Source organism: Aspergillus karnatakaensis, assembly GCF_047715665.1.
Source record: "Aspergillus karnatakaensis strain CBS 102800 unplaced genomic scaffold BJY04scaffold_1, whole genome shotgun sequence".
Classification (NCBI taxonomy): Eukaryota; Fungi; Ascomycota; class Eurotiomycetes; order Eurotiales; family Aspergillaceae; genus Aspergillus; species Aspergillus karnatakaensis.
Genome location: NW_027395713.1, coordinates 404,445 through 431,859, shown reverse-complemented (window position 1 = coordinate 431,859; position 27,415 = coordinate 404,445). Strand labels below are relative to the sequence as shown.

The following is a 27,415-nucleotide window of genomic DNA, read 5'->3' as shown; positions in this document are numbered from 1 at the left end:
AACGATCATTCTACCTCTATTCTTAAAGCCAATTAATTGCCTACTGGACACTCGCGCTCCGGGGTATTCACTCTTCCTGAGGAAATTTCGCCCCTCCCTGAGCCCTAACCTCATCCAAAAGCTCCAATACCCTCACCGTTTGCTTATGAGGCATAATCTCAGACTCCCTCTTCCCCTCCGCAATACACTTCGCGACAGCGTCAGCCTCGAAATAGAATCCCATCCCCTCAGGCTCGAAGTCGTATCTCTCCCCCTTCTCATCAGATCCCTTCTTATAAACAGTGAAACCCCTAGGCGCCGAGGCAGCAGGACCATCAACAGTGATAATCCCCTCAGTCCCTTCAATTCGCAGAAACGTCTTCGGCGTGCGGACCTCCGTGCTCGACGTAAGCACTCCCTGGCGGCCCGTGGAAGGGTAATGCAACAGAATCGAAGACGCAATATCAATCCCATCCCTCAGACTCTGCGTCGCAATAACCCTCGGCTCCTCCCTCCCTGCTTCACTCTCAAGCGTAAGCAACCCCCAAGTAACCGCATATATGCCAATATCCAGTAGACTCCCCGCGCCCATCCTTGGATCCTTCAATCTTGAATCAGCCGGCAAACTCGCAAGATCCTGCTCAAGCCCGAAATCACAAAACACCCGCCGCACGTCCCCAATCGCTTTCTCGATGTGTAGCAGCTCTTGCAATCTGAGTGTGAGTGGTAGAAAACGCGTCCACATCGCCTCCATTATGAAGACGCCCTTTTGCTCTGCCGCGGAGAGAACCTCCTTTGCTTCGGCAGCGTTGAGCGTGAATGCTTTCTCGCAGAGGACATGCTTGCCGGCGGCAATGGCGTCGAGGCAATGCTGTTTATGTAGGCCGTGCGGTGTACCGATGTAGACTACTTGGACGTCTGGGTCGGCGAAGAGGGTGGCGTAGGAGTTGTAGGTTTTTGGTGTGGGGGAGAGATCCGGGAGATGTTTCTCAATGAAGGCTTGGGTCTTTTCTGTGGACGAGGAGGAGGCGATGGCGGTTATGTTGTGAGTTGTGGCTGGGGTGGGGCGGGTTTTTGTTATATCTTGGGTGAACCAGGAGGAGATGAGGCCGGTTCCTGGGGGTGTTGGTTAGTTGGGGTCTTTGGGGAGACGGGGATGGGGGACTACCGATTATGCCCCAGTTGAGGGTTGGGAGGGGGTCGGTGGTCATTTCGGGAGTATGTATGATGGCTTGCTAGATCTGGTCGTCTGTATTAGTTTTGTAAGAATGAAAAATGCTGTCGCAAGGAGGGTTTTATAACTTATCTGAGCTGAATTGCGGGGTGCCGTCTCTCCCCGGGAACTGCTATCGCCAACCAGGCTAGTTGGCTGGTGGGGTAGGAACTGATCGTTAGCTGCTGATAGTACTGTGTCATCCTATAGATATCAGTATAAATCTCTTCGAGGTTCATCATGGCAAGACCTGCAAGCCAAGCTTTGAAATGATGCCCTAATGCTGCTTGCTCACGATACGATACGCAGGTCCAACACCACTCTTATATCCAGGCACCAAGTCAATCCCCTTCTTGCATCCTTGTTTGGCTTTGAGATCAAGTGGGAGCATTATTATCATTATTTGTGTGCCTTCTTGATCTACCCTCGAATATGATAACTGTGAGAGGCACTCTGCATGGTCACTTTAGACCACCTGATACTCCAAGCATTTCGACATCTCTATAGCACCTCCAGCTCGAACAGAAGCATGGAGGTTACTCAGTGAGCGTTTTAGGACTATTTCCTACATATTCACTAACATTCACAGCAGGACATTTCCTTGTGCGCAGATTTATCCACTCACCTTACAAGAAAATCCGCGCACTTCACCACCAGGTGGAGGTCCAGCCTTAGAAACATGCGCATACACTCCTAAGGAGTGAATATCAGTCCCTAAGCGAGCTGCAGAGTGTCTTCTAGCCTTGAAGTCTCAATTCTTGAAGCTATAAATCCCCCTAATTTTCCTCCTCTCTCGATCGTTCCTGAGATCACCTCCCACCTCTCCTCCCTTCACCTTGACATCGGATTTCGCCGGTGCTCGTCTGATCTGAGACTCAGATTCTTCTATCATAGCAAGCTCGACTACACTACTCTACTCTATTCTTACTCAGGCATTACTTCAAGATGCGTTCTACTCTCATCTCCGCTGCCTTTGCCGTCGTGGCCTCCATTGTTGGAGCGGTAGGTCTCCTCCTTTTACTCAATCCTCTCCCTCTCACTCCACCTACTAACAGCCCTCTCCCTCTCTAGTCCCCCATCGAGGACAAGCATCTCTTCTCTATCGACGAATTCCTCGGCAACCCCGCCTACAACACCACCGACGTCGCCTCCACCCCCAACGACCAGCTCACCAAGCGTGGCATCCTCGCCCCCGGCGACACCCTCCGCTGCGGCTACTGGGAATACGATGCTTATGGGACCTACATACAGGATGCCATCAACGAGGTCAAGAAGAAGAAAGACGAGGACCCGACGCCTATCCCCCCTCGTTCTTGCTACTGGCTGTACTGTGCCGATAATGCGGTGAAGATCAGCTGGTGTAATGAGGTAGGTTCTTTATTTCCCTTCTTTCGAGGTCTCCTGTTCTATTCTAGAGTGAGCTTGCTAACGAGACCAAGTCCTATGACAACTACAAGGATATCCCCTCGCATATGAACGTTGCTGAGGCTGCCAAGGTCATCTATGAGATTTGTGGCGATGGCAAGAAGTCCATGTTCTCTGGCACTCTTGCTCATCAGGACGGGTGGTTCGCTGCTGTTAGCCGTGGCGATTGCTATAAGGGTGAGTAGACATTGGCTTTGGCTTTCGCTGGCGGGGGCTGTGCTCTTGCTGTCTTAGACGTTTCTTTTTTTTTATCTCGTACCGATCTAGGCAGATGACTCGACATCATTGTTGTCCGAGCTTTTCGTTTTGTCCTGTCTTTTCGTCTAGTTGCACTATGTATCGAATGCGATAATGCAAGTTTGTTGTTCATTTGGTAGGCCCTCCAAATTTTGTAGTAGACTGTTTGTTCTCGAGTGCAACACGTAGGACTCGAATAATTAAAGCCAGGGTAGTGTTATTGTCAGCCTTTTTAACCGATAGCATCCTCAAAGGCAGGCACAAGCGGGGTAATCGAGTGGTAAATATGTTGAAGAGTGAGTCTCGCAGCGCGCAGGTCCGGTGCCTCATCCTCCCAATACATAATACCTGCAATGCAAGTGTCCATCATAGCCATCCAGTTGGGAGGCATCACAATGTGGTGGCTCTTTGAAGCCACCAGCACCAACAGACCCTTTGTAAAGAGGTTCCTTGCTCCAAACCATGATCCATGATGGCGGTGTTGTCTGACGCTGCAATTGTAAATGTGTTTGAAGATCACTTCCAGACAGATATTGGCATTTCGGACGTATATCGGTAAGTTGACATCGTCCGGTCTGGCATGCGCCGCCAGGTATAGAAAGGGTCTCCAGATTCGTTCTCGGAGGTCAAGATATCGTGCGTTGAGGAAATATGCCAACTCGTCCGTAGTGTCATCGGCATCAACTTGGAACATTGGAGGAAGGTTTTCCATCCACTGAACGACTTGGGCGTCCAATTCTTCAGCAATGCGCTGTAGGTTATGAACTGGAACTTTCGCCCATTCTTCCGGATTCAGAGGGTGCAGTGCCGCAGTGATTCGGTTTGCAATCCGCCTACTTGCTATCTCAGAGAGGTAGTAGTACCAGCTTCTTTCCGAGTTGGCATCTAATGAAGGTGTTGAGACAGAGTGATGCCCAAGGTCTGGCTCTGGTCCGCTAAGCGGGGGAGAAGGGAAAGCGTCAGAATATTCCACCTTGGCCAGCTCTGTTGGAGGCAACGCAATTTCCTCCCTCATTTCGCAGTCTGACTTGAGGCAAGACCAATATAGACGTGATTTGACTGTTTCCGACGACTGCTCATTGGCTTGACAGAACGACGATGAGTGGAGGTACGTTTGAAAATAGGTACAGGCACGGTTGAATGATAGCCAAGCTCGAAGTGGTCGCATCGAGTACATCTCATAAACACCGACGAGAAATGCACACTGTATAGCAATGATTGATGAGTCGAGGAGACCAGTTCTTTTTCGTGCGGCTGTATAATATGACTCGGCTGTAGCGTGATCAAGACCGTCGAGGCTGGACGTAATATGCGCCCCTGGGGTTCCCATGGAGAGCGGCTTAGCGACTGTCCCTAAAGCACAAGAGATCAGGATCAGACAAGATGCACCGTCCCATTGAAAACCATCTTCACCTATTCGACGTGACAATTTTCTGAGTTCAATGGGGTCCAATATCGGGTTCTTCGTGTGGACATTCTCCAAGAAGCTATCTATCAACAATGGTACGTCTTCCTCGCGTATCCCTCGACCATTGGAAGATACCACATGCTCCACCGAATCTTCGGAGTTTGTTGGATGAAAGAAGAGCTTGTCAACTTCATCTGGGCCACGGAGGTCACGGAGAGACGGCCATTGCAGGACCCGGCTGCTTGCACAGTTGGCCTGAATGTGCTGTGCCTCTAGTAGGAACGTGGATTTGGTGCTTTGGGATACTGTCTCTCCAGGGGACGCTGTCAATGCCAAGTTGGGTCCGGCCTCCCCGGGATCTTGTTGGACATGTCTTGTCCGCGGAGTGCCGGAAGATGAAACGATAGGACCGGGCTGTTGCTCAATCAGGCGGATCGCATAGTTGACGCGCTCGAGGATTGCGAGGCTGGCCGGATCGAATCTGAAATCTGTCAGCTAGGATGTCCCATCACCGTTGCGCCAATCGCCGTACGCGGAGAAGTCAGTGGAGGCATCTTGATAGACGCATTGGAACTCTAGTGACGTGCAGGTGCCACAAGCCGGTCGGCGGTTGTCACATTTGGTCTGGACAGTATTTAGTCATGCTGCATTAGTCCAAAGCCCATCTTGGGGGATACCTTTCGTATGCGACATAGCTGACAGGCCATCATGGCACGTTTGCGTGGGTAGGCACTCCGTGGTGCAATGGCTCGGGGTTTCTTTGCAGTAGTAGGCGCATCGCCATTAGCAGCGGCGCTCCGACGTGATCCCATTTCCGCAGCAAATCTAAATGGGCTCCCACCAAGCTTGAATAAGACTATAGTTTCCGATGCACAGGACCGAAGAACGAGACCCAGAAAGGAAGGTTGGAGGAAGGCAGAAGGGGAGTTGGAGCAAGACAGGTTGCCGGCTCTCCCCGCACAACACAACGGAAATCACCATTCACCAGTCACCTGTCACCAGTCAAGCTCCCAGCAACCTCACCTCTCTCCACTCTAATCATCGTCTCCCTGGAGCTGCTGTGCGCTCTGTAGCGTCAATCAATGCGGGGCAGCTCTCTTGAAAGTTGAGCCTTTAAACCAGAACTCTCCCACGATGATTTTCCAAGCACTTTCCGAACCTCTCATCCAGAATGGCCTCGAGAATCGTACGCGTTGGTGTGATCGGGTGCGGTGAAATCGCACAGGTCGGTCAATCCAAATCATCAATTTGCGTCTTTCTAACAGTGCAAGGTCTCTCATATCCCAACCTTCAACTTCTTGTCCGACTACTTCCAGGTCACTTACCTCTGTGACATCTCGACAAACGCGCTCGAGCATTGCAAGCGTAAAGTAGCCGGTCAGCCGCCAAAAATTACGAAATCCGCCGAGGAATTGTGCAGCGCGTCAGAAGTTGATGCAGTATTAGTCTGCAATGCAACTGCCTACCATACCGAACATGCGCTTCTCGCACTAAAAAACGACAAGCCGGTCCTCGTGGAAAAACCGCTTACGAGCTCGTACAAAGATATTGAGCAGCTTCAGGCTGCAGAGCGGGCCTCAAAAGGCCGGCTCATGGTTGGATACATGCGACGTTACGCCCCTGCATTCCTCGATGCCATCGCTGAGATCGGAGGCATATCGCAAATCCAATACGCTCGAGTGCGCGACATCATCGGGCCTAATGCTACATTTGTTGGACAGTCGGGCACCTTCCCAAGGCGTTTTGACGACTACGAGCCGGAAGACTCACGGGCAGCGAAAGATAAAGACCGAACTGCTGCAGATGAGGCCCTCACAACTTATGGTGTCCCTGCCAACGATCTGACCCGACGAATGCTGATGGTATTGGGTGGGCTGGGAACTCATGATCTATCTGCAATGCGCGAAGCAATTGGAATGCCACAAGGTGTAAAAGGCGCTGTGCTCCAGATGCCTATCTTCACAGCTACCTTTGACTACGGCTCTTTCCCCGTGGTCTATGAATCTGGTATCAACCAAGTCCCTGTTTTTGACGCTCACATCGAAGTTTACGGGTCTAACAAGATTGTGCGTGTCAACTATGATACGCCGTACGTCAAGGGTCTGCCAACTACCATGACAGTGCGTGAGAAGACGACCGGGCCGCGGGGAGAAGAATGTTACCAAGAGCGCCATGTGCGGACTACTTACGAGGATAGCTATACTGTTGAGTTCAAGGAGTGGTACGAGACTATTGTCAGTGGGCGGGAGCCGAAGACTACGATTCAAGATGCGCGACAGGATGTTGACCTTATCCAAATGCTGCTGCATGCCGGGTTTGCTAGTGTATAAGAGAAATCTTGTTTATTACGAGTATTTATTCGAATATGGTCGTCTTGCAAAAGAAAGCTCTATCTGACTCAGTATCGCAATATACCTATTCTGTGCGCCGCCTGGCCGTCAATATTAAATTGCCTATTTCAAGCTAGTTGATCGCTCTGATTTCTGATTGCCGTCTACCCCCGGTCTAGAAATCCTTCGGGGGTAAACGGCGTCCAGGACTATCGCTCTCATCGATTCGCTTTCACGTCTCCATTAACTCATTTTAGCTTCTGTTCAATTCCCCAGGATCTCTTCCTAGTTCGTGCGTACCCCACGGGGCTCTTGTTCGCCTCCCAGGAGTATCACTTCTCTACCTGCTGCAGCCCGGCACTTACCATGCACAACCCCGGCTGATATGGCCTGGGAATACTTAAGAGGGCGCTCTCTGCCTCCATGTTGTTTATCCAGCGTCAAGCCTGATTCTCTTTTCTACATTCTCCCTCAATCCATTCTTGCTCATGGCTATCAAAGATATTCAGGCCAAGTCCGTTGGCCCAGAGCTGGCCAGGCTCCTGCCCGACGATGGCATTCCCTGGTATCGAAGGCGAAATCTCTTCTACCTCAACTTTACCCTACTATGCCTCTTTCTTCTCTCGGCGTCTGATGGTTACGATGGTACCCTCATGAACGGCATGCAGGCACTCCCTCGCTGGCAAGAGTTCATGGACACTCCTACCGGTGCTTGGCTAGGCTTTGTGAACGCCGTGCAGAACATCTCAGCGTTTGTTCTTTATCCCGTTGTTGCATGGTGCAATGACCGCATCGGACGCAAAAAGACTCTCGGCATCAACTTCCTTTGGCTTGCTTTGGCCACGGCTCTCCAGGCAGCTGCTACCAATCCTCCCATGTTCATCATGGGTCGATTTTTTATCGGTGCGTCAGCTACCTTCACCGGAGGCTCTGCTGCAATCCTCATGGCAGAAACCTCCTACCCTACCCATCGTGGTATCATCACGGCCCTCTTTAATTGTGGCTGGCATGTCGGCTCCCTTCTAGCCGCGTGGGTCACATTCGGCACTCGCAACATGTCCGCCAACTGGTCGTGGCGTATTCCTTCCCTGCTCCAATGTGCACTGCCTATCGTAGCCCTACCCGGATTCTTCTTGGTCCCCGAAAGCCCTCGTTGGCTTGCCTCGAAAGAAAGGGTTGAAGAGGCCCGCGAAATTCTCGTTAAATATCATGCCGATGGCGATGAATCTTCACCCCTCGCGGCCTTCGAACTACAAGAGATCCTGAACTCCCTCGCCCTCGAAAACCAATACCGCAAGTCCTCCTCGTGGGTTGATCTCTTCCGGGGCCGCGGAAACCGCCACCGTTCCTTTATCACAGTCACTCTAGGTATCTTTGCACAGTGGAACGGTGTCGGAATTGTCTCATACTACCTCGCCCCTGTCCTCCGCAGTGTGGGAGTTACATCGGTCACCAACCAAACCATGATATCAGGGTTCCTCCAATTGTGGAATCTCATCCTCTCGGTTGGTGCAGCACTAAACGTCGACCGCTTCGGTCGCCGCCGCCTCTTCCTCATCTCCTGCTGCGGCATGTTATCAGCATACATTGTGATATCGGGCCTCTCGGGTTCCTTCGCAAATACCGGCACAGCAGCAATCGGTACAGCCGTCATCCCCTTCCTTTTCATCTACTACGGTTTCTATGACATCGCCTTCACCCCTCTCCTCTTTTCCTACCCCTGCGAGATCTGGCCGTATGATCTCCGCGCTAGAGGGCTGGCACTGGGCATGAACAGCACCCGGATTGCATTGTTCTTCAACACCTTTGTCAATCCGATTATCCTTGATGCGATTGCGTGGAAGTATTATATTGTTTATTGTGTGATTCTGGTCATTATTACCATCACGATTTACTTTTATTATCCCGAGACAAATGGACATACACTGGAGGAGCTGGATGTGCTTTTCGATAAAGGGGAGACGATGGATAAGGATCTTGTGCCTGTTGTTGAGGAGAAGGCAGGTGAGACTGGGGTTCATGTTGAGAAGGTTTAACTTGATCCATGTTGTATGTAGAGCAATCTAGGAGGGGAGGCAATATATCTGCATATCTCATTTCGAAACACAGCCTTGTCAGTCATGGCAGGCAAGCCAACATGTCTTGACTCAGACTTCAGGCCCGCGGCACCCGCACGCAGTGTTCAACAGAGTATGACGGATCAAAGAACAGAAAAATGTGGATGTTCTCTCAAGCACTTCTTGTGCCTGCCCAAGCAGCTCTCGAGCATTCTTGGATGGCTCAGGCGATGATACTTTGAGGAGCCGATTCATGTATTTTGACATTGGCTAGTTAGTGACAGGTAAGTTAGGGCATGGCCTTTCAGCTACGACAGCCGGGTAAGGTCCACCGAAAATGAGCCAGGGGTGTAGGTGAAGGCATATGATTGGGGATAGTTACCAAGTACCCAGAGCCTCAACCCCTAAATCTTAGATGCGGAAAATATCAGACAGAATTGATGCTACCCACAATATTACAACTGCCATGTAACTTTGTGCTCTCCTGTGTTTACTTATATAACTATGCAAATACCAGTACCATATCTTCTGGTCTTGTGGTCTAATGGTCATGACATCAGACTCTGATATCCTTTAGAGTCACATCTGGTAATCCCGGTTCGATCCCGGGCAGGACCTCATTCTTTTTGCTTTTTCATATCATTCTTCCTGCCTCGAGCATTGCCATGAATATTTTTTATACAAGCTTGTGGTTAATAGACCCTCAGTCGTAGCTTCCCTGTGTATCATATCTAACCTTGTTCCTTCCTTTCTGGCTGGCTTAAAAAGTTACTAGTCGGCTAGTTTTGCTTCCCGCGGGTTCCCAACCCACCTAAATACCTACCAGGCCCAGCCAGCCCTATGCACCCGTCCCGCACCATCCCTCATCGGTCCAGCCCTAGCCCTATCTCAAGGACCCATATTTCTCGCCCGACACCACAGTCTCAGGTCTTGTGGTCTAATGGTCATGACATCAGACTCTGATGCGCAATTAGAGTCATATCTGGTAATCCCGGTTCGATCCCGGGCAGGACCTTTTTGTTTTGCTTGTGTGTTCTATACACTTTAGTACTACCTGTTGTTGGTGGTGGAGGTTGTCATTGTGAACCGTTTGTTTTTGGCTTCGTGGATTAACGCCTCGGATGTATGAGTAGTGGTAGTACCTGGCTGACTAGGTTGACCTTAAGGTGTTCGGCTAGCCAGCGTTATAGTATGGTACCGCATATGTGTAGACCTTGGCGAGTCAGGACGGTATGTTTCGTGTGGATGGACACCCGGCAGCATCTTGTTGTTGTGGTGCTCTTAAGTTATGGTATTGGTGCGTCTGTGGATGGTAGGCATGGCCGTTGGACAATGGCATTTATAAGTCTGCTTGACGGTGTCGATCTTGAAGCGGGGGTAGGCGGGATAGTATGGATCGCGATTATGCAGAGTATCCTTGTGTTGACTGCAGCGTTTGTGCTTCGGGCGTGTGTGACTATATATTATTGCAGCAGCATTGCTTGTCCGGCACAAGAGCAGAGCCGCTTCATTTGGCTTTTGGAGATCGTCGCGCGTAGTAGTGGGTAAAATGCCGTAGTTGTCTAGGGGGGGTTGGGTATTTATACTGCACTAGGGGAATATATGTGATGCGATATTACGGATTACGGAGCATTATATACCGGTTTGGTCTGGTGCCTGGGCCCAGGGTATTCTTGTTGTCGTTATAGTAGAGAGCCCCAAGGTCGTTGCCCCGGTTTAGGGTATTCAACCTATTTAGTGGGCGCGCTCGACAATATATATATCGAGGAGAGAAGCGCGCATGACTCACCATGGGCTAGCCTCATAAGATGCATGGCCAAGTAGACCTAATCCAAAGACTAGTGATATGGCATCAAGCATTTATTCACCAGCTGTAAAGCTTGTGTTGGCCCAAATGAAAGATGTTCCGCCAAAGGCGACACGCCGCCAGGCTGAGATTACTGGGATATAAGAAAAAAGTGGTGTATAAAATTAATATTGGTTTATAATGTTAAAAAATGAGCCGCCCTATAACCAATTAGGTCTTGTGGTCTAATGGTCATGACATCAGACTCTGATACTCCAATTAGAGTCACATCTGGTAATCCCGGTTCGATCCCGGGCAGGACCTTTCTTTTTTAACTTTTCATTTTCATTTAGAGAAGCACTTTTTTTTTTCTCTTCTGGTTTTCTTTGAGCCTCTACAATCGACCGCGATATATCAATGTGTCCGATGGAGTCCACCGCGAAGGAACGCATGACCCTCGGCCGAGAATCTATGAAGCCAGCCCCTGCATGAAACAACCACTGTCCACGGTAGGTATGCCGCAGTGCCGCCAGGAAAGGAAACATAAGAGGGAAGAGCTTCAAGATGGAGACAGGCCTGGGCCCTCAAGCGGCTCACGTGGAAGTCTGAGCTTTCGATCCACCTTCTGGAACTGCGCCTAGCTGCTTGATAGTTCCACGGCGATTTCACCGACGGGACGGTGAGATGGTTGATCTCCTGCAACCTAGTCTCATGACCTCTCGTGAGATTATCATTCTGACTATCCCGAACACCGATACACCCTGTTCAACAAGAGAATGGGGGATCCATGACGTGGCAATGGCCACAAACATTACACGGGGGACTGGATTATCTAAAAATGATTGCACCGAGGGCAGTGTCTGGGTGCCAATGCTTCGACATTGCTCATTACAGGTGGAAGCTCGACCGACTACATGTGGGGTAATATGCCAACCGTCAGGAGGCGACAGGTAACATAGAAAAGCAACCGGAGAGGGGATTCAGGCGTGAGAATCGAGAAGGAGAAACGGCATCTTTTAGCAGCTGCCACTCAGCTTTGCTCGATTGAAGACACCGGAGCTGGGCGGGATGTCCCAAGATGGTAATCCGAAGCGCTGGCAGGTCGGTTCTCCTCCGATCTGTTACCGGATCCGTGCGAGACTGAGTACCAGTTCCTGATGTATGCATTACAGAGCTGTTCATGTGAGCAGCAGAAAAAAAAAGAAGGCATGAAAAAAAGGTACAGCTAACCTGCTTCCTGCCTGCCGGCCGGTTACGCCATCTTGAAATAGCCAGCTTGGGGGCTTGGAGTGCTTATATCTTCCTTATTTATCCAGAGCGCCCTTCCCCCTCTCCTCTCAGTTCTGTATAATTTCCCCCCCAGTTGTTCCTTCTTCCTGTCACAACCTACGACTCTATCCATATTTATATAACGCCACCAGTGCGCTCTGCTGAACCGAGTCGACGCACGCTATTGAGACACCGGGTTGAAACCACCAAGGTACGCTGTTTGCTTTTTTAATGACGAACAATGCCCATGACCATTCTCTCAATCGCATTGAATATAGTGAATGGAAAAAACTGACATGAATAGATCAACAGTATACAGATTCTCCACTTTCCCCCGCCTGGGTCCGGACTGGAGACCGATCTATCGCAAATATTTCTGGAGAAGCTGCGAAGCCCGCGGCATCCTCAATTGGAGTAATATCGCCCAGCCTTCAATAACCGGAGAACGTGCAAGCATATAAAGGAGTGAAGCCCAGTGTCTCGGACGACAGTCTTCCAAACGACCTAACTATCGATTGCGCGCTGCGACTGCCCCCGACCATACGCTCGTGCAACCCCAAACCCCACCACATTATCCTTGAACTCAAACGTCATACTATCTTCCCCTGCCGCTGATCGCTCCAAGTGTATTCGCCATGCAAAGTAAGTGTCCGACTTCTTTTCTGCAGAGTCGGATGGACTTCTGCCTGTCATCCCCACACCCCGCGCGGCGCGATCACTATGAAGTCAGATGTGCTCCACCATGCCGCGGGAATTGACTCCGATCTATACGCTAACGCACCCCCCAGCTAAACATTTCTTCTCCGATCCCACCCATTTGGTTCAAACCGCCCTAAACTCCCTGACAATCACAAACCCATCTCTCGCATTCGACTCAGAGAACAAGATCATTTTCCGCCGACCTGATGTTGTGAGGAAAGGAAAGGTTTCGATTGTCTCTGGCGGAGGCTCCGGCCACGAGCCCGCCTATGCAGGATATGTCGGCCAAGGTCTTTTAGATGCTTCTGCGGCCGGGACGATCTTTGCCTCCCCATCTGCTGAGCAGGTGCGCATCGCCGCCATGGAGCGTGTCAACAACGACGCAGGAGTTTTTATCATCACCATGAACTACACCGGTGATGTGCTGAATTTTGGTATGGCTGCGGAGAAGACCCGAGCTGCCGGTATTCAGACAGAGTTTTTCGCAATCAATGACGACGTTGGTGTTGGTAAGCTGAAGGGTGGCAAGGTTGGTCGCCGTGGTATTGGAGGAGGTATCTTTATCATCAAGATTGTCGGCGCATTGGCGGAGGCTGGGTAAGCTACTATGTTCCTAATTCGTCCAACCATATCTAATCTCATATAGTGCCTCGCTCGAGGAGGTCTACAAGGCTGCTCAGCTAGCAAATGACCATGTTGCATCTGTGGGATCTTCCCTGGAGCATGTTCACGTTCCCGGACGAGGACCACCAGAGGATCACATCCCCGAGGGCGAGGTTGAGATTGGTATGGGTATACACAACGAGCCGGGATCTCACCGAGCCAAGGCCACACTGCAAGAGCTAGTTAACACCATGCTCCTTCAAATACTGGATCACAACGACCCTGACCGAGCTTACCTTACCCATCAAAAAGGTGACAAGTTTGCGCTTCTGATCAATAACCTGGGAGGTGTCAGCACTCTCGAGTTGTCGGGCATTACCGATGAGGTCGTACGCCAGCTAAACAAGTCATATGATATTAAGCCTGAGCGCGTTATCCAAGGCACATTCCTCACCAGTCTTAACGGACTGGGCTTCAGCATCTCCCTCCTCAAACTGACCGACACCGGACTGGGCCCTGGAAAGTCCTTCCTTGAGCTGATCGATGCTCCCGCCGAGGCCGTTGGCTGGACCCCCAGTATCAAGCCCTCCACCTGGGAACACCGTAACTCCCCTCCTATTGAAGTCAAGAGGGCCAAGGCAACCGAGCAGCCACCCAGCAACGTCAAGCGTGCGTTCCCCTGTCCTAGAACTAACCCAACATCCACTAACGAAAGCTGCAGTTGACATCGCTACCATTCGCAAAGTCCTCGGTGCAGGCCTGAAGCGCGTTATTGATGCTGAACCCAAAATTACCCGCTACGACACTATCGTCGGGGACGGCGACTGCGGCATCGGCCTCAAGCGTGGAGCCGAGGCCGTCCTCGAACTTATCAACGATGATTCCGCCAACCTCACCGACGACGTCGTCAACACTCTTCTCCGCATCGTGACTGTCGTCGAAAACACCATGGACGGCACATCTGGTGCTATCTACGCCATCTTCCTCAACGCCCTTGTCCATGGCCTCCGCGAACAAGACAAGGGCACCCCAACTCCCGCAAATGTCGACGTCTGGGGTGCAGCCTTGAAATACTCTATTGCTGCCCTGGCCAAGTACACACCCGCCCAGGTTGGTGACCGCACAATGATCGATGCCCTTGTTCCTTTCTGCCAAACGCTCGTTGATAAGCGGGACGTCAACGCTGCTGCCAAGGCTGCCGAGGAGGGCACGGAAGCCACGAAGCACATGAAGGCTTCCCTGGGTCGTGCGGTGTATGTTGGTGGCGAGGAGGAGTGGCTTGGTAAGGTTCCGGACCCTGGTGCCCATGGACTTTATGAATTCTTTACTGGGCTGGCTGGTGCATTGTAGGGTGTTTGACCCAGGACACTTCTGAACCCACATCATGCGCTTTTTCAGTACATAGTAATTACTTAGTACCCCCTTAGTTTCGTGGATTGTTCTTTAGCATAATTTGATGATGATATGATCTGGGAAGATGGACTTGAGTTGGAGATGTAGATTACCACCGTCGTGGCATTTAGTAACTTGGACCGTGTTGCCTAAGAATGGACCCGTACAGTCGGAGTTCGTGAGAGGCTGTAGAACACCATATTGTTCTGATACTCAGCCTACAGCCATATGTAATTTACCTTGCTGTTGGGCCTTTGATGGGCGAAGCTGAGAAGAGACTCGTGCACACCTGGGTCATTTGTATAGTCGCATAGTTGCCTACCTTTTTGGATCACCGCGAGCCTAGGACGAACTTTCTATTTGCCTGGATTGGCAGCAGTCTACAATTTGGATACGGGTTGAGTTCCCGTTTTGATAATTACTTGATGGCTGTGTTTGGTGTAGAGGCGATACCGAAGCTTTCTGTTCACCTGCCCCGGATGGGTTTGTTCTCTGACAATAGGTCGAGGTTTGACATCAACTTTATCTGCTGGACAAGCAGGTGTCGCTCATCAAGTCAGGTTCAAATGGATGATACGACTTGACGGGAGAAGCTCATCGAAAATCATTTAAGGAACCCGTTTTGGTTTCGTTGATATTGGTCGAGAGGTCAGGGCCTGGGGTTATGTCACGTGGAACGACACTTAATGTAGAACTAACGGAGTACTCCGGAGTAGGCAGATGAGTTATCTCGCAACGTAAAGTCTACGACGGCAGTCCAGCCCGGCGCATGGCGTGATTGGACTGGCTTGGATGGGATATGCTTCACTTGCTGCTCTGTGGCACGTCAGTTATCGGAACGTGTCCGTATAGCGCACGTTAGGTCGGGCGGTTGAGTTGGATTGCTTCAAGCCCGGCCTCAATGACAGAACAACTGTCTGTCTGATAAACTGCTGTTTGATGTTCCTGATATCAGGTAGGTGTGTTGTGCAGCTCAATATATGGCGATGATGGAGGATGAATGCCTGAGCATCGAGATAGGAAGCATTTGGTGATGGCTCTCGAGTCAAATGATGGAAAGGTGGGATGGGATTCTTCGAGATGATAATGACCATCATGAGTGGATGGAAAGATATAGATGGGACGAAGCGCGTGGGGTGATGTCAAACGGCACGGAAGAACGGAACGATGGCGCGGACGGAATCTCGATGAGCGGAAGGATCGGAAGTGATGAATAGATACGGAAGGAGGTGTAGCTCTTCAGTAGTTGTTCACGGTGGTGGTGGATAGACTGCGCGAAGAATGGGGGTCTGGATGACTTTATGGAACCGACAGGATGAGTCATCTAATAAAAGCTTGGTTAGCAGAAAGAGGGGTAAGGCGTAAGACCAGAAGAATTGCGACGAAGTGCTGGCAGTATAAGAAGGGGCGATGGCGCGCAGATGAACTTGACAACTGCAACGTCTTGCACGGCGGGCACTCTGGAGTTTGAACGTTGCGCGCTCTTCCTTTCAACTGCCAGTGAGCCTCCGCGTCTTGGCGGGGCTGAATCACGTGTATCACGTGTCGGACGTGTTTGTCGTGTTTGCCGGGCGGGCATCACGCGAGCTTTTGATTGGCTGCAGTCACGTCGCGTCGGACACGGTGCTTTTGGCGGATCGTCAGAGCTTCACGCTTGCTTTTATGCAAGGCGTCGTCTCCAATCTCTTCCAATTCCTCCATTTCCTCCCATCCCATCCTCCTCTCCCTCCGTCCCTGCTTCCCGGCCTGCAGGTCTTTCGACGTGTCGGATGAAGAAGAAAAGAAAAACCAGTTCTTCTCCTTCCTCACCTCGTCACCGCATCTTTCTCCCTGCGCTCCTGCCCTGTCCCGCGTTTGCATTCCAAGGCCTGTCTTCCTACGAATACCCACATACCTCTGCAACTCTCCTGGTCGACCGACCCAATTCGACGAAATTGAACCTTCGATAAGACATTACGGGCTTCGGGTACACCTTGCATAGGATTCACTCATTCGGTCCTGCTGTCGTGCAACACGCTCTCTTCCATCCCGCCTCTTTCACTCCGGTTTTCTCCATACGTCACTTCTTGGAAACATTACACTCGGCGTTGAAATATTATATTCAACTATATCATTGCATTACTCCTATCTCTACGCCTGGCTACCGCTTATGAGAAGGGCGCCTTGTTGGGTGGGATGGAATCTCAGGACGGAATATCCGTCCGGCCTATGAGGCGTAAGTTTCCGGTCTCATTGTAAGCACCCTCAACATATGCTAATCGTCGGACTTGGTTCTCTAGTCAAGGTGCTGTATACGTTCGATAACGACAGCAAGACCAATTGCTTAGCCCGATGGCCCCATCTCCTCGATATACAGACCGCCGCCTTGGACGAGAAAACTCAAATTGGTGTGATTGAACTGAAGACCTGCATCCAGGCGATTGTCTCTGCTAGGTGGGCTAAGTATTGGTAATCTTACGAGCCAATGCTGACTTTCTCCTTTTAGCCCGGAATTGGTTGCCCAACTCGGACAGGATTATACCGTCTACGCCTACGATTACTCGGAATATGAGACGCCCCTGGTTGGGCAGGGAATGCTATCATGGGTCCTTGCATCTTCCTCACCAACCCCAAACGCCCCGGCACACCAGTCGAGGACGATGGTGACTGGCCGAGTTTGCAAGAATGTTCTGGGTTTATTTTCGAAGGGTGCACAGGAAACGCTGGAGGTCAAACTGCGCCTGGTACCTGTTCCGACCGCTATGCAAAGCGAGTATCTGCAGAGCATGCAGAAGTACCGGGAGCTGAGTAACGTGATTCCACACGAATTCGACGCCCAGGCATGGACGGACTTTCTACGGCAAAATCCGGACTTGATGACTTCCACACCCCAGCCTATTCTCCAGGCGCAGTCTCCGATGGACCACTCCGGTATCGAAAGGTTTCATCAGATTCTCAGCGCTGGTTCGACACCACGAGAGATTATGTCGATGCCCCCGAATCCCCTCTTCCGATCCACCTCACCCGCGCAGTCCGCCCTGAGCACCACAAGCAGGACGCAGATACCCGGAGGTCAATATCAGGTCCAGCAACAAGAACAATCCATGTCGCGGCCTCAGCCGGAACGAAGTCAGAGCGACGTTATTCGCCCTTCCTCTAGTGCTTCTATGCGTGATGTCGACTTTCTTGCTTACGCCAGGTGTGATAGCCGAAGGGGATCAGTACAGTCAGGCTACGGTAGCTGCGAGGAATCATCGGAACAGCAGCCTCGGAAAAGAGCAAAGCTGTACCGCGCAGATGCTCCTGGAAAGAGTGACTTGAATATCGAAAGACAGCCGAGCTCGTTGAGAGTTGCCGCTAGCACAGCCGCCTCCGTCCGTATCCACCGTCCGACACCGATAAACCCTGCTATCTCTGCCGCTCAGAATTCAAACGAAGAGCCAGTCCGCCCACCTACCCCTATCTCAAACATGAACACTCTCCCTCGACGTGCTCGCCCTCAGCCAAGTCTACTTCGTGAGTCGTCAACACAGAGCAACCAATACATGTCGCCGTATCCCATGAGCGATGATCATCCGTCAGTGGAACCAGCAACAAATTCGCCCGAGGAAAACCGCTACCAAGGTTTATTCGAGCCGTCCTTTAGTATGCCATCTTCGCCACCAGTTTTGGATTATGGGCTCCCCACTAGGTCAAGTCCAGTGCTTCCACCCATGGCCGCTGATGCCGATTCTGGGTTCATGAGCGGCGGCATCGAAGAGCTTTTGGATAATGAGCTCGGCTCTTCACTTGAAGCTAGTACTAGGCCGGCATCAAAGAACAGCAATCGACCAAAACGCCCTGTCCGCTCTGCTGCCCAAGCAGGCTCGCCGGCGAGCGTTACTGCAATCCCTGAGACCCAGAATGAAAACCCCTCTGTCAGTGAGGGCCCTATTGAGCAGCAGCCGGACCAACAGCAACCGCAGGCTAAGGACACACCACTGGCATCTGCCGCGCCAATCGTGCCCGCCCCACCCCGAGCGTCTCAACCTGGATCGCGACCTTCATCACGACCCTCATCACGTGCTGGTATGAGACCAGCACCGAAGCTACTCGCTCCTGCTCCCATATCACAGAGCGAGTTAGAGCAGCTACTAAGTGCGGTCCCAGCCAGCGACCCAGGCATTCCAACCCATGGGCAATGGCCAGCACCTATGAGTGATGTCGGTACTGCTGAAACTCCTGCGCCGCAATCTAGCAACGAAGATGGCAAAATGCGCAGTGGCGCTGGTTCCAGGCGGCTCAAACAAGTTAAGCAGGTCCAAGCGCGCCTTGAGAAATGTATTCAAGGTGGCCAAGTGCCACCATATTGTGAAAACTGTGGTGCCATTGAAACTCCTGTTTGGCGCAGGGCTCACTCAAAGGAATATGATGGCAGCGAGGAAGATGCGAATGAATTGAAGAAAGATCCTCATATGTTCTTCTGGCAGGCCGTCGACCGCAATGAAGATGGAAAGGTCATCAAGTTCAAAATCTACAAAAAGATCGTGGCAGAGAACGACCAGGAATATGCATTGGTCCTTCTTTGTAATCGTAAGTGCCAATTCTGCCTACACTACTCTCAAAATACTGACTTTTCCAGCCTGTGGTCTTTGGCTCCACAAGTTCAGGTTCATGCGCCCTGAACACAAGTGGAACAAGGCTAAAGACAGCAAGAAGAAGCGACCTCGAAGGGGTGGCAGAAGTGGCGGACCACTCTCCACTTGCGGCCGTACTAGAAGCGACTCAGCCAAGCCAGATGCTTCTTCACCTGGAATTTCAGATGCCTCTTCGCCCGCCGGTGACGATGATGCCACACCTGGTCCTGATAACACCGCTGAGAAAGCCGGCGAAGACGGACTGGACAGAAACGGCGATATTCAAGAGCCGTCACCGAAGCGTCGTCGTGCCAATAGTGTTGAGCCTCGAAAATCGTCTGATAAGGCAGGAAGCCGCTGGGAGCAGGAAGATGCTATGGAAGCACTTCGGCGGGCTATCCAATCCAGCCCTGCTAGAAATTTTGCGAGTCGCAATGTCTCAGGCCCGGGTGAGAAAAATCTTACTCCCAAGCCTGTGAGGAGAGTATTGTTTCCTAATTCACAGAACGAGGGGGGTCCTTTGCGAGCATTAGGCGAGTCAGTTCTCAATAGCCCCAAACGAAGCTCCCGCAATACCGGCGTGCCAGCCTCGAACAAGGATTCCGGCGAGAAGGAGAACCCAGCCGCAACTGACTTGGATCGGTTGTTCGAGAGCCCCTCGTTCGAATTTGACCTCTGCCCTAGCCCTACACCCAATCGACGCAATCAACGTTTGAGCGCCGGGGACAAACGGCACTCACTTCCTTCCGTTTCACCGGCTGCTAGAACTCGGAAGGAAGCCGGCCCGGACACCACCCCAACCCGACACTCTGCACAACGGCTACAGCGCGTTCAAAGCAGCCCTGGTTCTGTTTCCCGGCATAGTAGGACCCCTGGGCGTTCTCGCTCTCGGTTCCCTGATCTACCGTCTTTATCGGACGACGTTTTTGGCGCAGCCACGTTCCATGGAATGGATAATATGATGGTCGACATCTTCTCGGAGGATGCAGCCTCTGCTATCCATACAGATCCGCTATTCGGACTCGACTCCGGGCCGGTGAACAGCAACTGGACAGATTGGCTCCCGTCGGACTGCATCTCCCCGTCTAGGTCGGACAGAAATCAGAACGACGAGAACTCGGCAGATATTATCAATGCGCTGCTGTCTGACCCCGATTTACAAAAGGATATTTTCCAATATGCCGATGCCAGCGCCCTCGACTCTGGCTTTTTCAGCTCAGACGCTCTCCAAGCGGAGGCGAATGCCCTTAGTGAAAAGAATGCCCTTAGTGAAAAGACTGATATGTCTGCCAACCAGGCCACTGGCAATTCCGAACGTCTTTAAGCCACACGTGTTACGAGTTTTTTTTCCTTTCAACTTTTAATACTTTCCTCGCTTTCTTTTATCAACTCATTCTAGCGACGGCGTTAGGCGCTCATTCTGGCACCACCCAGGATTATGTGGGTTTGTTCGTTTGTGTCAGAATTTCTTTTTGTTTCTTTTCTAAATATTTAACTCCGGAGTTGGAATACTCTGACCGATTTATCGAAGTGGATAGCACTTACGACCCGATGCATAGAATAGCTATCAAACATATCAAGCAATTACTTCTTCAATATTTTGTATGGAGTACTGTGAACATATTCAAGGAAAGTGTAAAGATCGTCAAATCATGGTATTTAACCCTCGTTGCCTTGCTGATAGCAAAACCCGGAGGTTATAGAGTGAAACCGTCCATCAGTTCTGTCACATCCAAACTCCGCGAATCTGTTCCTAAAATCCGAGCACACCCACGCCACATTCCAGGCTGCTTTGATGTACTGTATTCAAAGGTAATGACAGCCAGAGTTGACACCATTCTGTATGGGCAACAGAGAGCAATCGCCGTTCACAAGCCCACGATTCCATATCATGAAGCCACCCCAACCTCAAACACGCCCGCATTTACTCAACCGAATCGTAGAAAACCGGCTTCAACTTATGTGTCACCTCAACAACCTTCTCATAGATCTTATAATCTGCCCAGAAAACCAGAAATTAGCCACCATCATTGACCCGAATGAATCCCTACCAGACCGCTTCCAATAGAATGAAAAAAGAGAGACAGAAAAGAAAATATAAAAACTCACCACAAGAGCTCGGGCTCCCCCAATCCGTCGTCGCAAGCTCCTTCACCCCCAATCCCGATCCATTCTCCAACTCCGTCACTTTCCCAACAACCTCAACTAGCTTGCCCATCTGCAGATGCGAATCAGGCCGAAGGATCAGTGTGACTTCGCCATGGGACCCGCAGGTTATTGTTGCTGTGTCGCCTCGTAGGGAGGTTACTGTTCCGAGCAGGCGGATTGGGGGTGGTGAGCGCGGGGAGGTGGAGGAGGGGGCGAAGGCGTGTAGGTGGGTGGGGAGGATGCGGGGGGTTTGGAGGGACATTGTGTATTCGCTTTTTGTATTCGGTCTGAGGGGGCGGTTTTGGGGTGATCCAAGAGTTGGTATTGGAGTTTATTTGGTGGTGAGGGTGTGGTGTGTGGTATTCCGTATGTATGGGATGAGTTGGTTGATAATAGCGGAGGAGGGGATTCATGCCCGAAACGCGGCGACGCGTGTTCACGTGATCTATATTTTATCTCTGGAGGGCTAGACCGCCCGGCAGAAGCTTTGGGCTTGGCGGAGTTTATCGATTTCGAGATTGAGCTTCGGTTCTCTAAATGCGCCGTTATACCTTCACACCGAATACCTATATGCACTGCGTGCTTTGTGCCTGCCAGTAATTTCTCGTCTTAGTACTGGAAAACTCATCTTGGATGGCTGCTTGATTTGAACACGCCATATTCTCTTCACCAATCCTTTCTCTCTCGAACCCGCACCTCGACCATATCACATCACATCCACCAATATGCCTCCACCTTTCCCTTCCTCCCACCGGGGAATGACCAAGAACCCCGTCCGGCCCGGCCGTTACCGCCCCGGAAAGGCTGTTGCCGAGGAACCTTCCTCGTCGGAAGAAGACGAAGAGGACAATGCAGAGGAGCTTCGAGAGCAAGAGCGGAAAAGGTTAGAGCAGCAGAAGAAGCGGCAACAGCCACCGAAAGCGAGTTCTTTCCCGGGGATAACGAAGGGAGTCAAGGATGTGAGGATCGAAAAGGAGGAAGATGAGGACGAGGAGGGGTTTGTGACGGAGGAAGAGGACGAAGGAGAGGAGGACGAGGGAGGTGTAGCTGTACCGAGTACAACAGCGCCGCGCGCTACTGCAGTAGCGAAACCCCAGAGGCCAGCTGAAGAGGAAGAAGAATCGGAGGAGGAAGAGGAAGAAGAGGAAAGCTCTGAAGAAGAAAGCAGCTCCGAAGACGAAGCCCCGCGCCGCGTCCTCCTCCGCCCAACATTCATCAAGAAAGACAAACGAGGCAGCGCCGCAGACTCACAAGCGAACCAACCCGCCGTCGCAGACTCAATAGCGGAAGCCGAAGCGCGCAAAGCCCAACGGCAGGAAAAAGCAGACGCCCTAGTCCGCGAACAAATCGAGAAAGATGCTCTTGCACGGAGCGCAGCAAACAAGGCCTGGGATGACGATGAGGTGATCGCCAACGAGGAGGCCGAAATCGACGACACAGATAACAAAGACCCCGAAGCTGAATATACCGCGTGGAAGCTCCGCGAGCTGAAGCGCATCAAGCGTGAGCGCGAGGCAATCGAGGCATCTGAAAAGGAACGCGAGGAGGTTGAGCGCCGCCGAAATCTAACCGCCGAAGAACGCGACAAGGAAGACCAAGAATTCATTGCGAAGCAGAAAGAAGAACGGGATGCCGCTCGCGGGCAAACTGGGTACATGCAGCGCTACTTCCATAAAGGTGCATTCTTCCGTCCAGACCTTGAAAAGGAGGGTCTTGATAAGAGGAACGTCATGGGTGCGAAGTTCGCAGACGATGTCTCTCGCGAAACACTACCAGAGTACATGCAGATCCGTGATATGACGAAACTCGGAAAGAAGGGCCGCACGCGGTATAAGGATCTCCGATCTGAGGATACGGGCCGGTTCGGCGATGGGTTCAGTAATAGGCGGCGACAGGATGCTCCTGCCGGGATCACGGATGAGCGGTTCCTACCTGACCGTGGGGATGATAGGGCGAAGGGTCCTACTGGTGCGAACGCGTCTGCGGTGCGCCAGAGGCGCAGGTCGAGGTCGAGGTCGAGATCTCCGAGGCGGGACCGGCGGGATAGGTATGATGACAGGGACCACAGCCGTGAACGTTCTTCAGATCGACATCGGCCTGATACGAGCGGTCGTAGGAAACGAAGCCCGTCGCCCTACGAGGATCGAGAGAAACGAAGACGCATGAGGAGTGTGTCTTAAAGTGTAATATTCATGGCGTTGGGGTGTACATTAAGCATGGGATGCCCGATTATGATGCATGGCTGAATGGAAGGCTTGTTTGTCATATTCATTTATATCTTCATCCACAATGAGAAGCTTGTCAAGCTTCTGGGTATCTTCTGCTTTGGGCCTCGCCGATCGGAGTCTGCTTCACCCGTGATCTCTAATTGTAGACCATGGACGTCAATCCGCATCAGAACTCCTGCACCCTCGGCCACAGTCTCCTAATGTCAACTAATCGAGGCTTCAAGAGCCCTCGCCACCACTGGCAGGTTGAACAGAGTTGGTTTAACGGAATCCGACTCAAGTAGCGCTTCCCGAGCCACTCTTCCCGAGAATTTGGCTACTTATTTCACACCAGCCCGCTCAAGCACCTTCTCCCTCTCCATCACACTCTCGCCGAACCTAAGCAAGAAAATCGTGCGACTAGGCCACATCTCCGTAGGCTGATTATGAGCCGTAACTTTTGCCTCGAAACCGCACCCGTCACAAACCCCCTCAATGATCCCCGCAACAAACGCCGCGCAGTTCAGCTGATTCATCTCCTTCGGCACACTGATGTACGTGTTCACCAGTGGGTCGTTATCTGTAATCATGTATTCATTCGGGGTATCTGGGGAGACGGAATGTTCGAGTGCATCTGCGGGACGGTTGAAGAGGAGGCGCCAGAGCGGCCCGTGGATGAGGTGTAGTAGGGGGAGGATGCGGAGCGGTCTGTTGGGGGGTGAGGCTGAAGTTGAGGAGCTTGAAAGGGCGGAGGAGGACGAGGTAGATATTGTGCGGTAGAAGAGGAGGTCGAGGAGGCGGAGACCAAGGGGATATCCTTGCTCGTTTAACCTAATTCATGTCAGGCTCGCAGTCTATGTATGTCCTGTGGCAGTGATGAGAACTCACCGTCTTTCCAGGTCTTGGATACCGGTTACCCGTCTCTGGGCATATGTAACCATCTCGCCGAATAGGAAGGCGAAGCTTGCACGGCTGAGTTCTGCATTTCGGCTGCGGTTGAGGTGTCTGTCGTAGATTGTTTTTCGGTTCGAGGGGACGCGCAGGCCCGGTGTTGTTTGTGAGGGGTTCTGGATCTGTGGTTGTGGTTGGGGTGGTAATTGCTTTTCGCTAGTCGTAGCTGCGTTCTGCACGGTATTGCTCATGGAGAGCATGGAGGAGTGTCGCGGGGGGTGCGACATGATGTAGACAGTCGGTTGGGGTAATGTGGGGAGGTGTTGGCTGGGTGAGCGATTGGGTGAGGGAGGCCTGGTCTCAATCTAAGCATTGTACATGGTAGTGTCAAAGGCCGTAAGTTCAGGCGTCAATCAATGTGTCAAGATTCAATATGACGACGGACAAGAAATGGGGCGTTGATGATGTGGTGGGCGAATGGAGGGCAAGGAAAGTAGCTGGCTTGGCGAGGCTATCCAAAAGCTACGGTGGGCCGCAAGAGCAGGCAGTGCAGCTCGGGGCCAAAACCGGAGTCTAAGCCAATTGTGATCTGATCTCTCGATCCCACCGCTGCTGCTGGAAATTAATTCCAAACCATGAAAGGTATAGGGCAGCAGGGCTGGGTGTCCGGGTGTGCGGGTCGCCGTGCGCCCGTTGACTACGTCCTCGCTCGATGACGCTGTACGTTCTTTAACTCCGCGGTAGGTATGAGGTATAAATAATCCTTGCGAGGTCCGTCCGCCACGGGCATGAACACTGTTATTGACAATTTAGCAGACTCTACTCTACGTTTCCCATATTGCGAGTCCTTTGTATAGTCAAAACGTTCGAACGTTTTTTTTGAGCGTTGCAAGCGACTCGAGTTGATATCTCAAGCTGCTCGCTTAGTACACACCAGCTATCCCCTATTCCCTGATCAATGGACTGGCTCCGGCGTTTGATCACGGGGAAGACCCTCGAAGAGCTAGAAGCCGACAGGCAGAAGAAGAAGCGAGCTCAAGAGCGCCGAAGACGCAACAGGGAGCTTCGCGCACGGGAGCGAGATCCGCTGAACAAGTCCAAGGCTGCGCGGCCATTTCTCGGCTATCCTGGCCAGACGTGGAAGGCTTAACCGTACCGGTGCTAGAGTGGAAGTACGAACTGTATGTATGTCCTCCCGACCCCGCGGAAGCTATGTGCATACTATCTGATGGTACCGACTAACGGTCACATAGGCACCATCGTGACAGAAATCACTAAAGTTTCGTTGGCTATTCTCATCAAGGTACGGGGTTGCTGGACGGTGTCTGCTCAGGATCCAATCACAAAACCTGAGAGGACGAGCCGATGCATTCTACGTATCTGCACTGAGAAGATCGCAATTCAACCCTATATAGAAAGTTCGCTGAAACATCCTCCACTCATGAACAACGATATCGGCCTCTCCGTGCCGTGCCAGGTGCTGTGTCATTGGCAGCTCGACGGAATTACATGACAGCTCGTATCGAGAAATGGCTGGCTCAGAGGGTCCCCGCAATGCCGCTCGTATACCGTCCAACTACATGAGGCTGAAACGTCGACGGAAATGGCTGTCAGCGAGAATCTCGTATTATCACTATTTTTGGGGTATGCACCGCCGATCCCACTCTTTGATCTATTGCATCCCGTATTCGACGTTGCTTGATACTCGATCTGAAGCGGACCTCATCTCGCATCAGGCACAAACCAAACACGCAAGAGCAGTTTGGACGACTATAAAAGGTGCCCTGATCAACACGATCAACCCTAAACAACTGCATTACCCCTGCGAATCGCTGATATTTTATCCAATAAAACCTTTACTCATTCACCCAGTCATCCGCACCACCATCCTGACCAACAATGAAGTTTCTTTTCTGGACCGCCCTTACATCGGCGGTCTTCGCCCAAGCCCTAGAGTGGAAAGCCCACTACCGCATGACAGGCGCCGAATACCAGCAAACCTTCGACCACTACGTCAGCCTAGGCTACGTCCTCAACTCTGTCAGCGGTTACGAGCGTGACGGCGTAGCCAACTACGCCGCGATCTTCGAAAAGACGAACCGCGGCGAACCGTCGCATCGGGCACCATGACCTTACCAGCGATAAGATGCAGGAGGTCTTTGAACAATACCGGAAACAGGGCTACAGACCTGTCCATGTCAGTGGGTACGAACTCAACGGCGCCCCGCGGTTTGCGGCCCTCTACGAACTAATCACGGACAATAATTTGGGATGGTGGTCCTGGGCTCATCAGACCGGCTCCCAGCTCCAGGAGAAGTTTGATGAGTATCTTGAGGACGGCTACCGTCTGACCGATCAAGCGGGGTACTCTGTTGGCGGCAAGACTTTCTTCAATGGTATTTGGGATAACAGCACGGCTAAGGCTTGGTGGGCTCAGTTTGGCATGGACTCGCCTACTTTCCAGAGTCAATTCAACAAATACAAAGCGGACGGATATGTATTGACGACCTTGAATGGGTACCCTACCAGCTCAGGTGACCGGTATGCTGCTATTTGGGTTAGATCCTGATCGCAGAGGCGCGGTGTGGTATAGTTTATGCCCGGAGGTCAAAGAGTAGAAAGCAGGTGTATATAAGTGTATTGATCCTTGGACACAGAGAAAGTGGTGGCCCAATATCCCCAAATGTATATTCTTTACCTCATCTCGCCAGATAGCATCGTTTTCGCCCTGCCACCGTAGCGTTTTTAATGCATTGTACAGATACGGGAGAGCGACCCAACGGTCATAAAACAGATCACCGTGGAGAGACTGATCTGTGAAGTCGTAGCTCGTGGTTGCGGATGTGGCTAGCTGGGCGAGGACCTTGTTATATGTTTTGAGAGAAGGATTGACACAACTTGTAGGCCGCCATTTGGGATACCAAGGCCCGTTATTGCTGGTGCACCGGCTCTCTGGGCAGTGATGGGATCAGCGTGTCGAGTTGTGTATGCGCAGTTCGAGGGGATCCTGTGGGAGAGGATGTGTTAGGGCTAGCTTCCTGCAGGGTATCTCAAAAAGAATTACTTTACCAGTCCTTCGGATAATGAGGTTTCATCAGCGGGTTACAAACACAAGCATGGCTCGCAGCAAAAACACTCTCCCCCTTGCCCTCCATTTCCGGTCCGTCCAGCTCAAG

At 51.7% G+C, this 27,415-nt stretch overlaps 13 protein-coding genes and 3 non-coding genes across 16 annotated transcripts; 12 read left to right on the top strand and 4 right to left on the bottom strand.

Annotated features, from left to right (window-relative positions):
- Window positions 1-67: 67 nt before the first annotated feature.
- BJY04DRAFT_225429 (Gfo/Idh/MocA family protein) lies at window positions 68-1,281 on the bottom strand (the record flags this gene model as incomplete). Its single annotated transcript, XM_073718210.1, has 2 exons — window positions 1,148-1,281; window positions 68-1,095 (listed from the first exon to the last, which is right to left on the bottom strand). The coding sequence occupies exons 1-2, from the start codon at window positions 1,188-1,190 to the stop codon at window positions 68-70; spliced, it is 1,071 nt and encodes a 356-aa protein (XP_073577202.1). The 5' UTR covers window positions 1,191-1,281.
- Window positions 1,282-2,137: 856 nt separating this feature from the next.
- BJY04DRAFT_212423 (uncharacterized protein) lies at window positions 2,138-2,802 on the top strand (the record flags this gene model as incomplete). Its single annotated transcript, XM_073714576.1, has 3 exons — window positions 2,138-2,194; window positions 2,264-2,560; window positions 2,632-2,802. The coding sequence occupies 3 exons, from the start codon at window positions 2,138-2,140 to the stop codon at window positions 2,800-2,802; spliced, it is 525 nt and encodes a 174-aa protein (XP_073577201.1).
- On the bottom strand, window positions 2,549-5,213 carry BJY04DRAFT_175796 (uncharacterized protein). The gene is made up of 3 exons (XM_073709392.1): window positions 4,940-5,213; window positions 4,795-4,886; window positions 2,549-4,743 (listed from the first exon to the last, which is right to left on the bottom strand). The coding sequence occupies exons 1-3, from the start codon at window positions 5,072-5,074 to the stop codon at window positions 3,087-3,089; spliced, it is 1,884 nt and encodes a 627-aa protein (XP_073577200.1). The 5' UTR covers window positions 5,075-5,213; the 3' UTR covers window positions 2,549-3,086.
- Window positions 5,214-5,279: 66 nt separating this feature from the next.
- Window positions 5,280-6,665, top strand: BJY04DRAFT_175795 (Gfo/Idh/MocA family oxidoreductase). Its single transcript, XM_073709391.1, has 2 exons — window positions 5,280-5,487; window positions 5,534-6,665. Exons 1-2 carry the CDS (start codon window positions 5,434-5,436, stop codon window positions 6,590-6,592), a joined length of 1,113 nt encoding a protein of 370 aa, XP_073577199.1. The 5' UTR covers window positions 5,280-5,433; the 3' UTR covers window positions 6,593-6,665.
- Window positions 6,666-7,046: 381 nt separating this feature from the next.
- Window positions 7,047-8,628, top strand: BJY04DRAFT_225427 (general substrate transporter; the record flags this gene model as incomplete). The annotated part of the gene is made up of 1 exon (XM_073718209.1): window positions 7,047-8,628. The coding sequence occupies exon 1, from the start codon at window positions 7,081-7,083 to the stop codon at window positions 8,626-8,628; it is 1,548 nt and encodes a 515-aa protein (XP_073577198.1). The 5' UTR covers window positions 7,047-7,080.
- Window positions 8,629-9,179: 551 nt separating this feature from the next.
- Window positions 9,180-9,267, top strand: BJY04DRAFT_t4. The gene has a single exon. It is a non-coding gene; the product is annotated as a tRNA-Gln (tRNA).
- BJY04DRAFT_175793 (uncharacterized protein) lies at window positions 9,245-10,331 on the top strand. The gene has a single exon (XM_073709390.1). It carries the CDS (start codon window positions 9,775-9,777, stop codon window positions 10,195-10,197), a length of 423 nt encoding a protein of 140 aa, XP_073577197.1. The 5' UTR covers window positions 9,245-9,774; the 3' UTR covers window positions 10,198-10,331.
- Window positions 9,576-9,664, top strand: BJY04DRAFT_t5. Its single transcript has one exon. It is a non-coding gene; the product is annotated as a tRNA-Gln (tRNA).
- Window positions 10,332-10,669: 338 nt separating the features above from the next.
- On the top strand, window positions 10,670-10,759 carry BJY04DRAFT_t6. The gene has a single exon. It is a non-coding gene; the product is annotated as a tRNA-Gln (tRNA).
- Window positions 10,760-11,702: 943 nt separating this feature from the next.
- Window positions 11,703-14,590, top strand: BJY04DRAFT_1865 (putative dihydroxyacetone kinase (DakA)). The gene is made up of 5 exons (XM_073710915.1): window positions 11,703-11,915; window positions 12,009-12,346; window positions 12,493-13,000; window positions 13,050-13,675; window positions 13,728-14,590. The coding sequence occupies exons 2-5, from the start codon at window positions 12,340-12,342 to the stop codon at window positions 14,354-14,356; spliced, it is 1,770 nt and encodes a 589-aa protein (XP_073577196.1). The 5' UTR covers window positions 11,703-11,915; window positions 12,009-12,339; the 3' UTR covers window positions 14,357-14,590.
- A 1,067-nt stretch (window positions 14,591-15,657) lies between these two features.
- On the top strand, window positions 15,658-16,460 carry BJY04DRAFT_1827 (uncharacterized protein). Its single transcript, XM_073710364.1, has one exon. The coding sequence runs from the start codon at window positions 15,820-15,822 to the stop codon at window positions 16,345-16,347; it is 528 nt and encodes a 175-aa protein (XP_073577195.1). The 5' UTR covers window positions 15,658-15,819; the 3' UTR covers window positions 16,348-16,460.
- BJY04DRAFT_175783 (putative GATA transcription factor (Ams2)) lies at window positions 15,848-20,579 on the top strand. The gene is made up of 4 exons (XM_073709388.1): window positions 15,848-16,613; window positions 16,678-16,831; window positions 16,884-18,949; window positions 18,999-20,579. The coding sequence occupies exons 1-4, from the start codon at window positions 16,574-16,576 to the stop codon at window positions 20,315-20,317; spliced, it is 3,579 nt and encodes a 1,192-aa protein (XP_073577194.1). The 5' UTR covers window positions 15,848-16,573; the 3' UTR covers window positions 20,318-20,579.
- BJY04DRAFT_175782 (putative ssDNA binding protein Ssb3) lies at window positions 20,580-21,518 on the bottom strand. The gene is made up of 2 exons (XM_073709387.1): window positions 21,103-21,518; window positions 20,580-20,991 (listed from the first exon to the last, which is right to left on the bottom strand). Exons 1-2 carry the CDS (start codon window positions 21,401-21,403, stop codon window positions 20,918-20,920), a joined length of 375 nt encoding a protein of 124 aa, XP_073577193.1. The 5' UTR covers window positions 21,404-21,518; the 3' UTR covers window positions 20,580-20,917.
- A 169-nt stretch (window positions 21,519-21,687) lies between these two features.
- On the top strand, window positions 21,688-23,505 carry BJY04DRAFT_1816 (microfibrillar-associated 1 family protein). The gene has a single exon (XM_073710214.1). It carries the CDS (start codon window positions 21,867-21,869, stop codon window positions 23,319-23,321), a length of 1,455 nt encoding a protein of 484 aa, XP_073577192.1. The 5' UTR covers window positions 21,688-21,866; the 3' UTR covers window positions 23,322-23,505.
- On the bottom strand, window positions 23,506-24,706 carry BJY04DRAFT_1815 (trafficking protein particle complex subunit 5). The gene is made up of 2 exons (XM_073710201.1): window positions 24,237-24,706; window positions 23,506-24,179 (listed from the first exon to the last, which is right to left on the bottom strand). Exons 1-2 carry the CDS (start codon window positions 24,524-24,526, stop codon window positions 23,690-23,692), a joined length of 780 nt encoding a protein of 259 aa, XP_073577191.1. The 5' UTR covers window positions 24,527-24,706; the 3' UTR covers window positions 23,506-23,689.
- Window positions 24,707-26,138: 1,432 nt separating this feature from the next.
- On the top strand, window positions 26,139-26,808 carry BJY04DRAFT_212414 (uncharacterized protein; the record flags this gene model as incomplete). The annotated part of the gene is made up of 2 exons (XM_073714575.1): window positions 26,139-26,350; window positions 26,427-26,808. The coding sequence occupies 2 exons, from the start codon at window positions 26,139-26,141 to the stop codon at window positions 26,806-26,808; spliced, it is 594 nt and encodes a 197-aa protein (XP_073577190.1).
- Window positions 26,809-27,415: the final 607 nt, after the last annotated feature.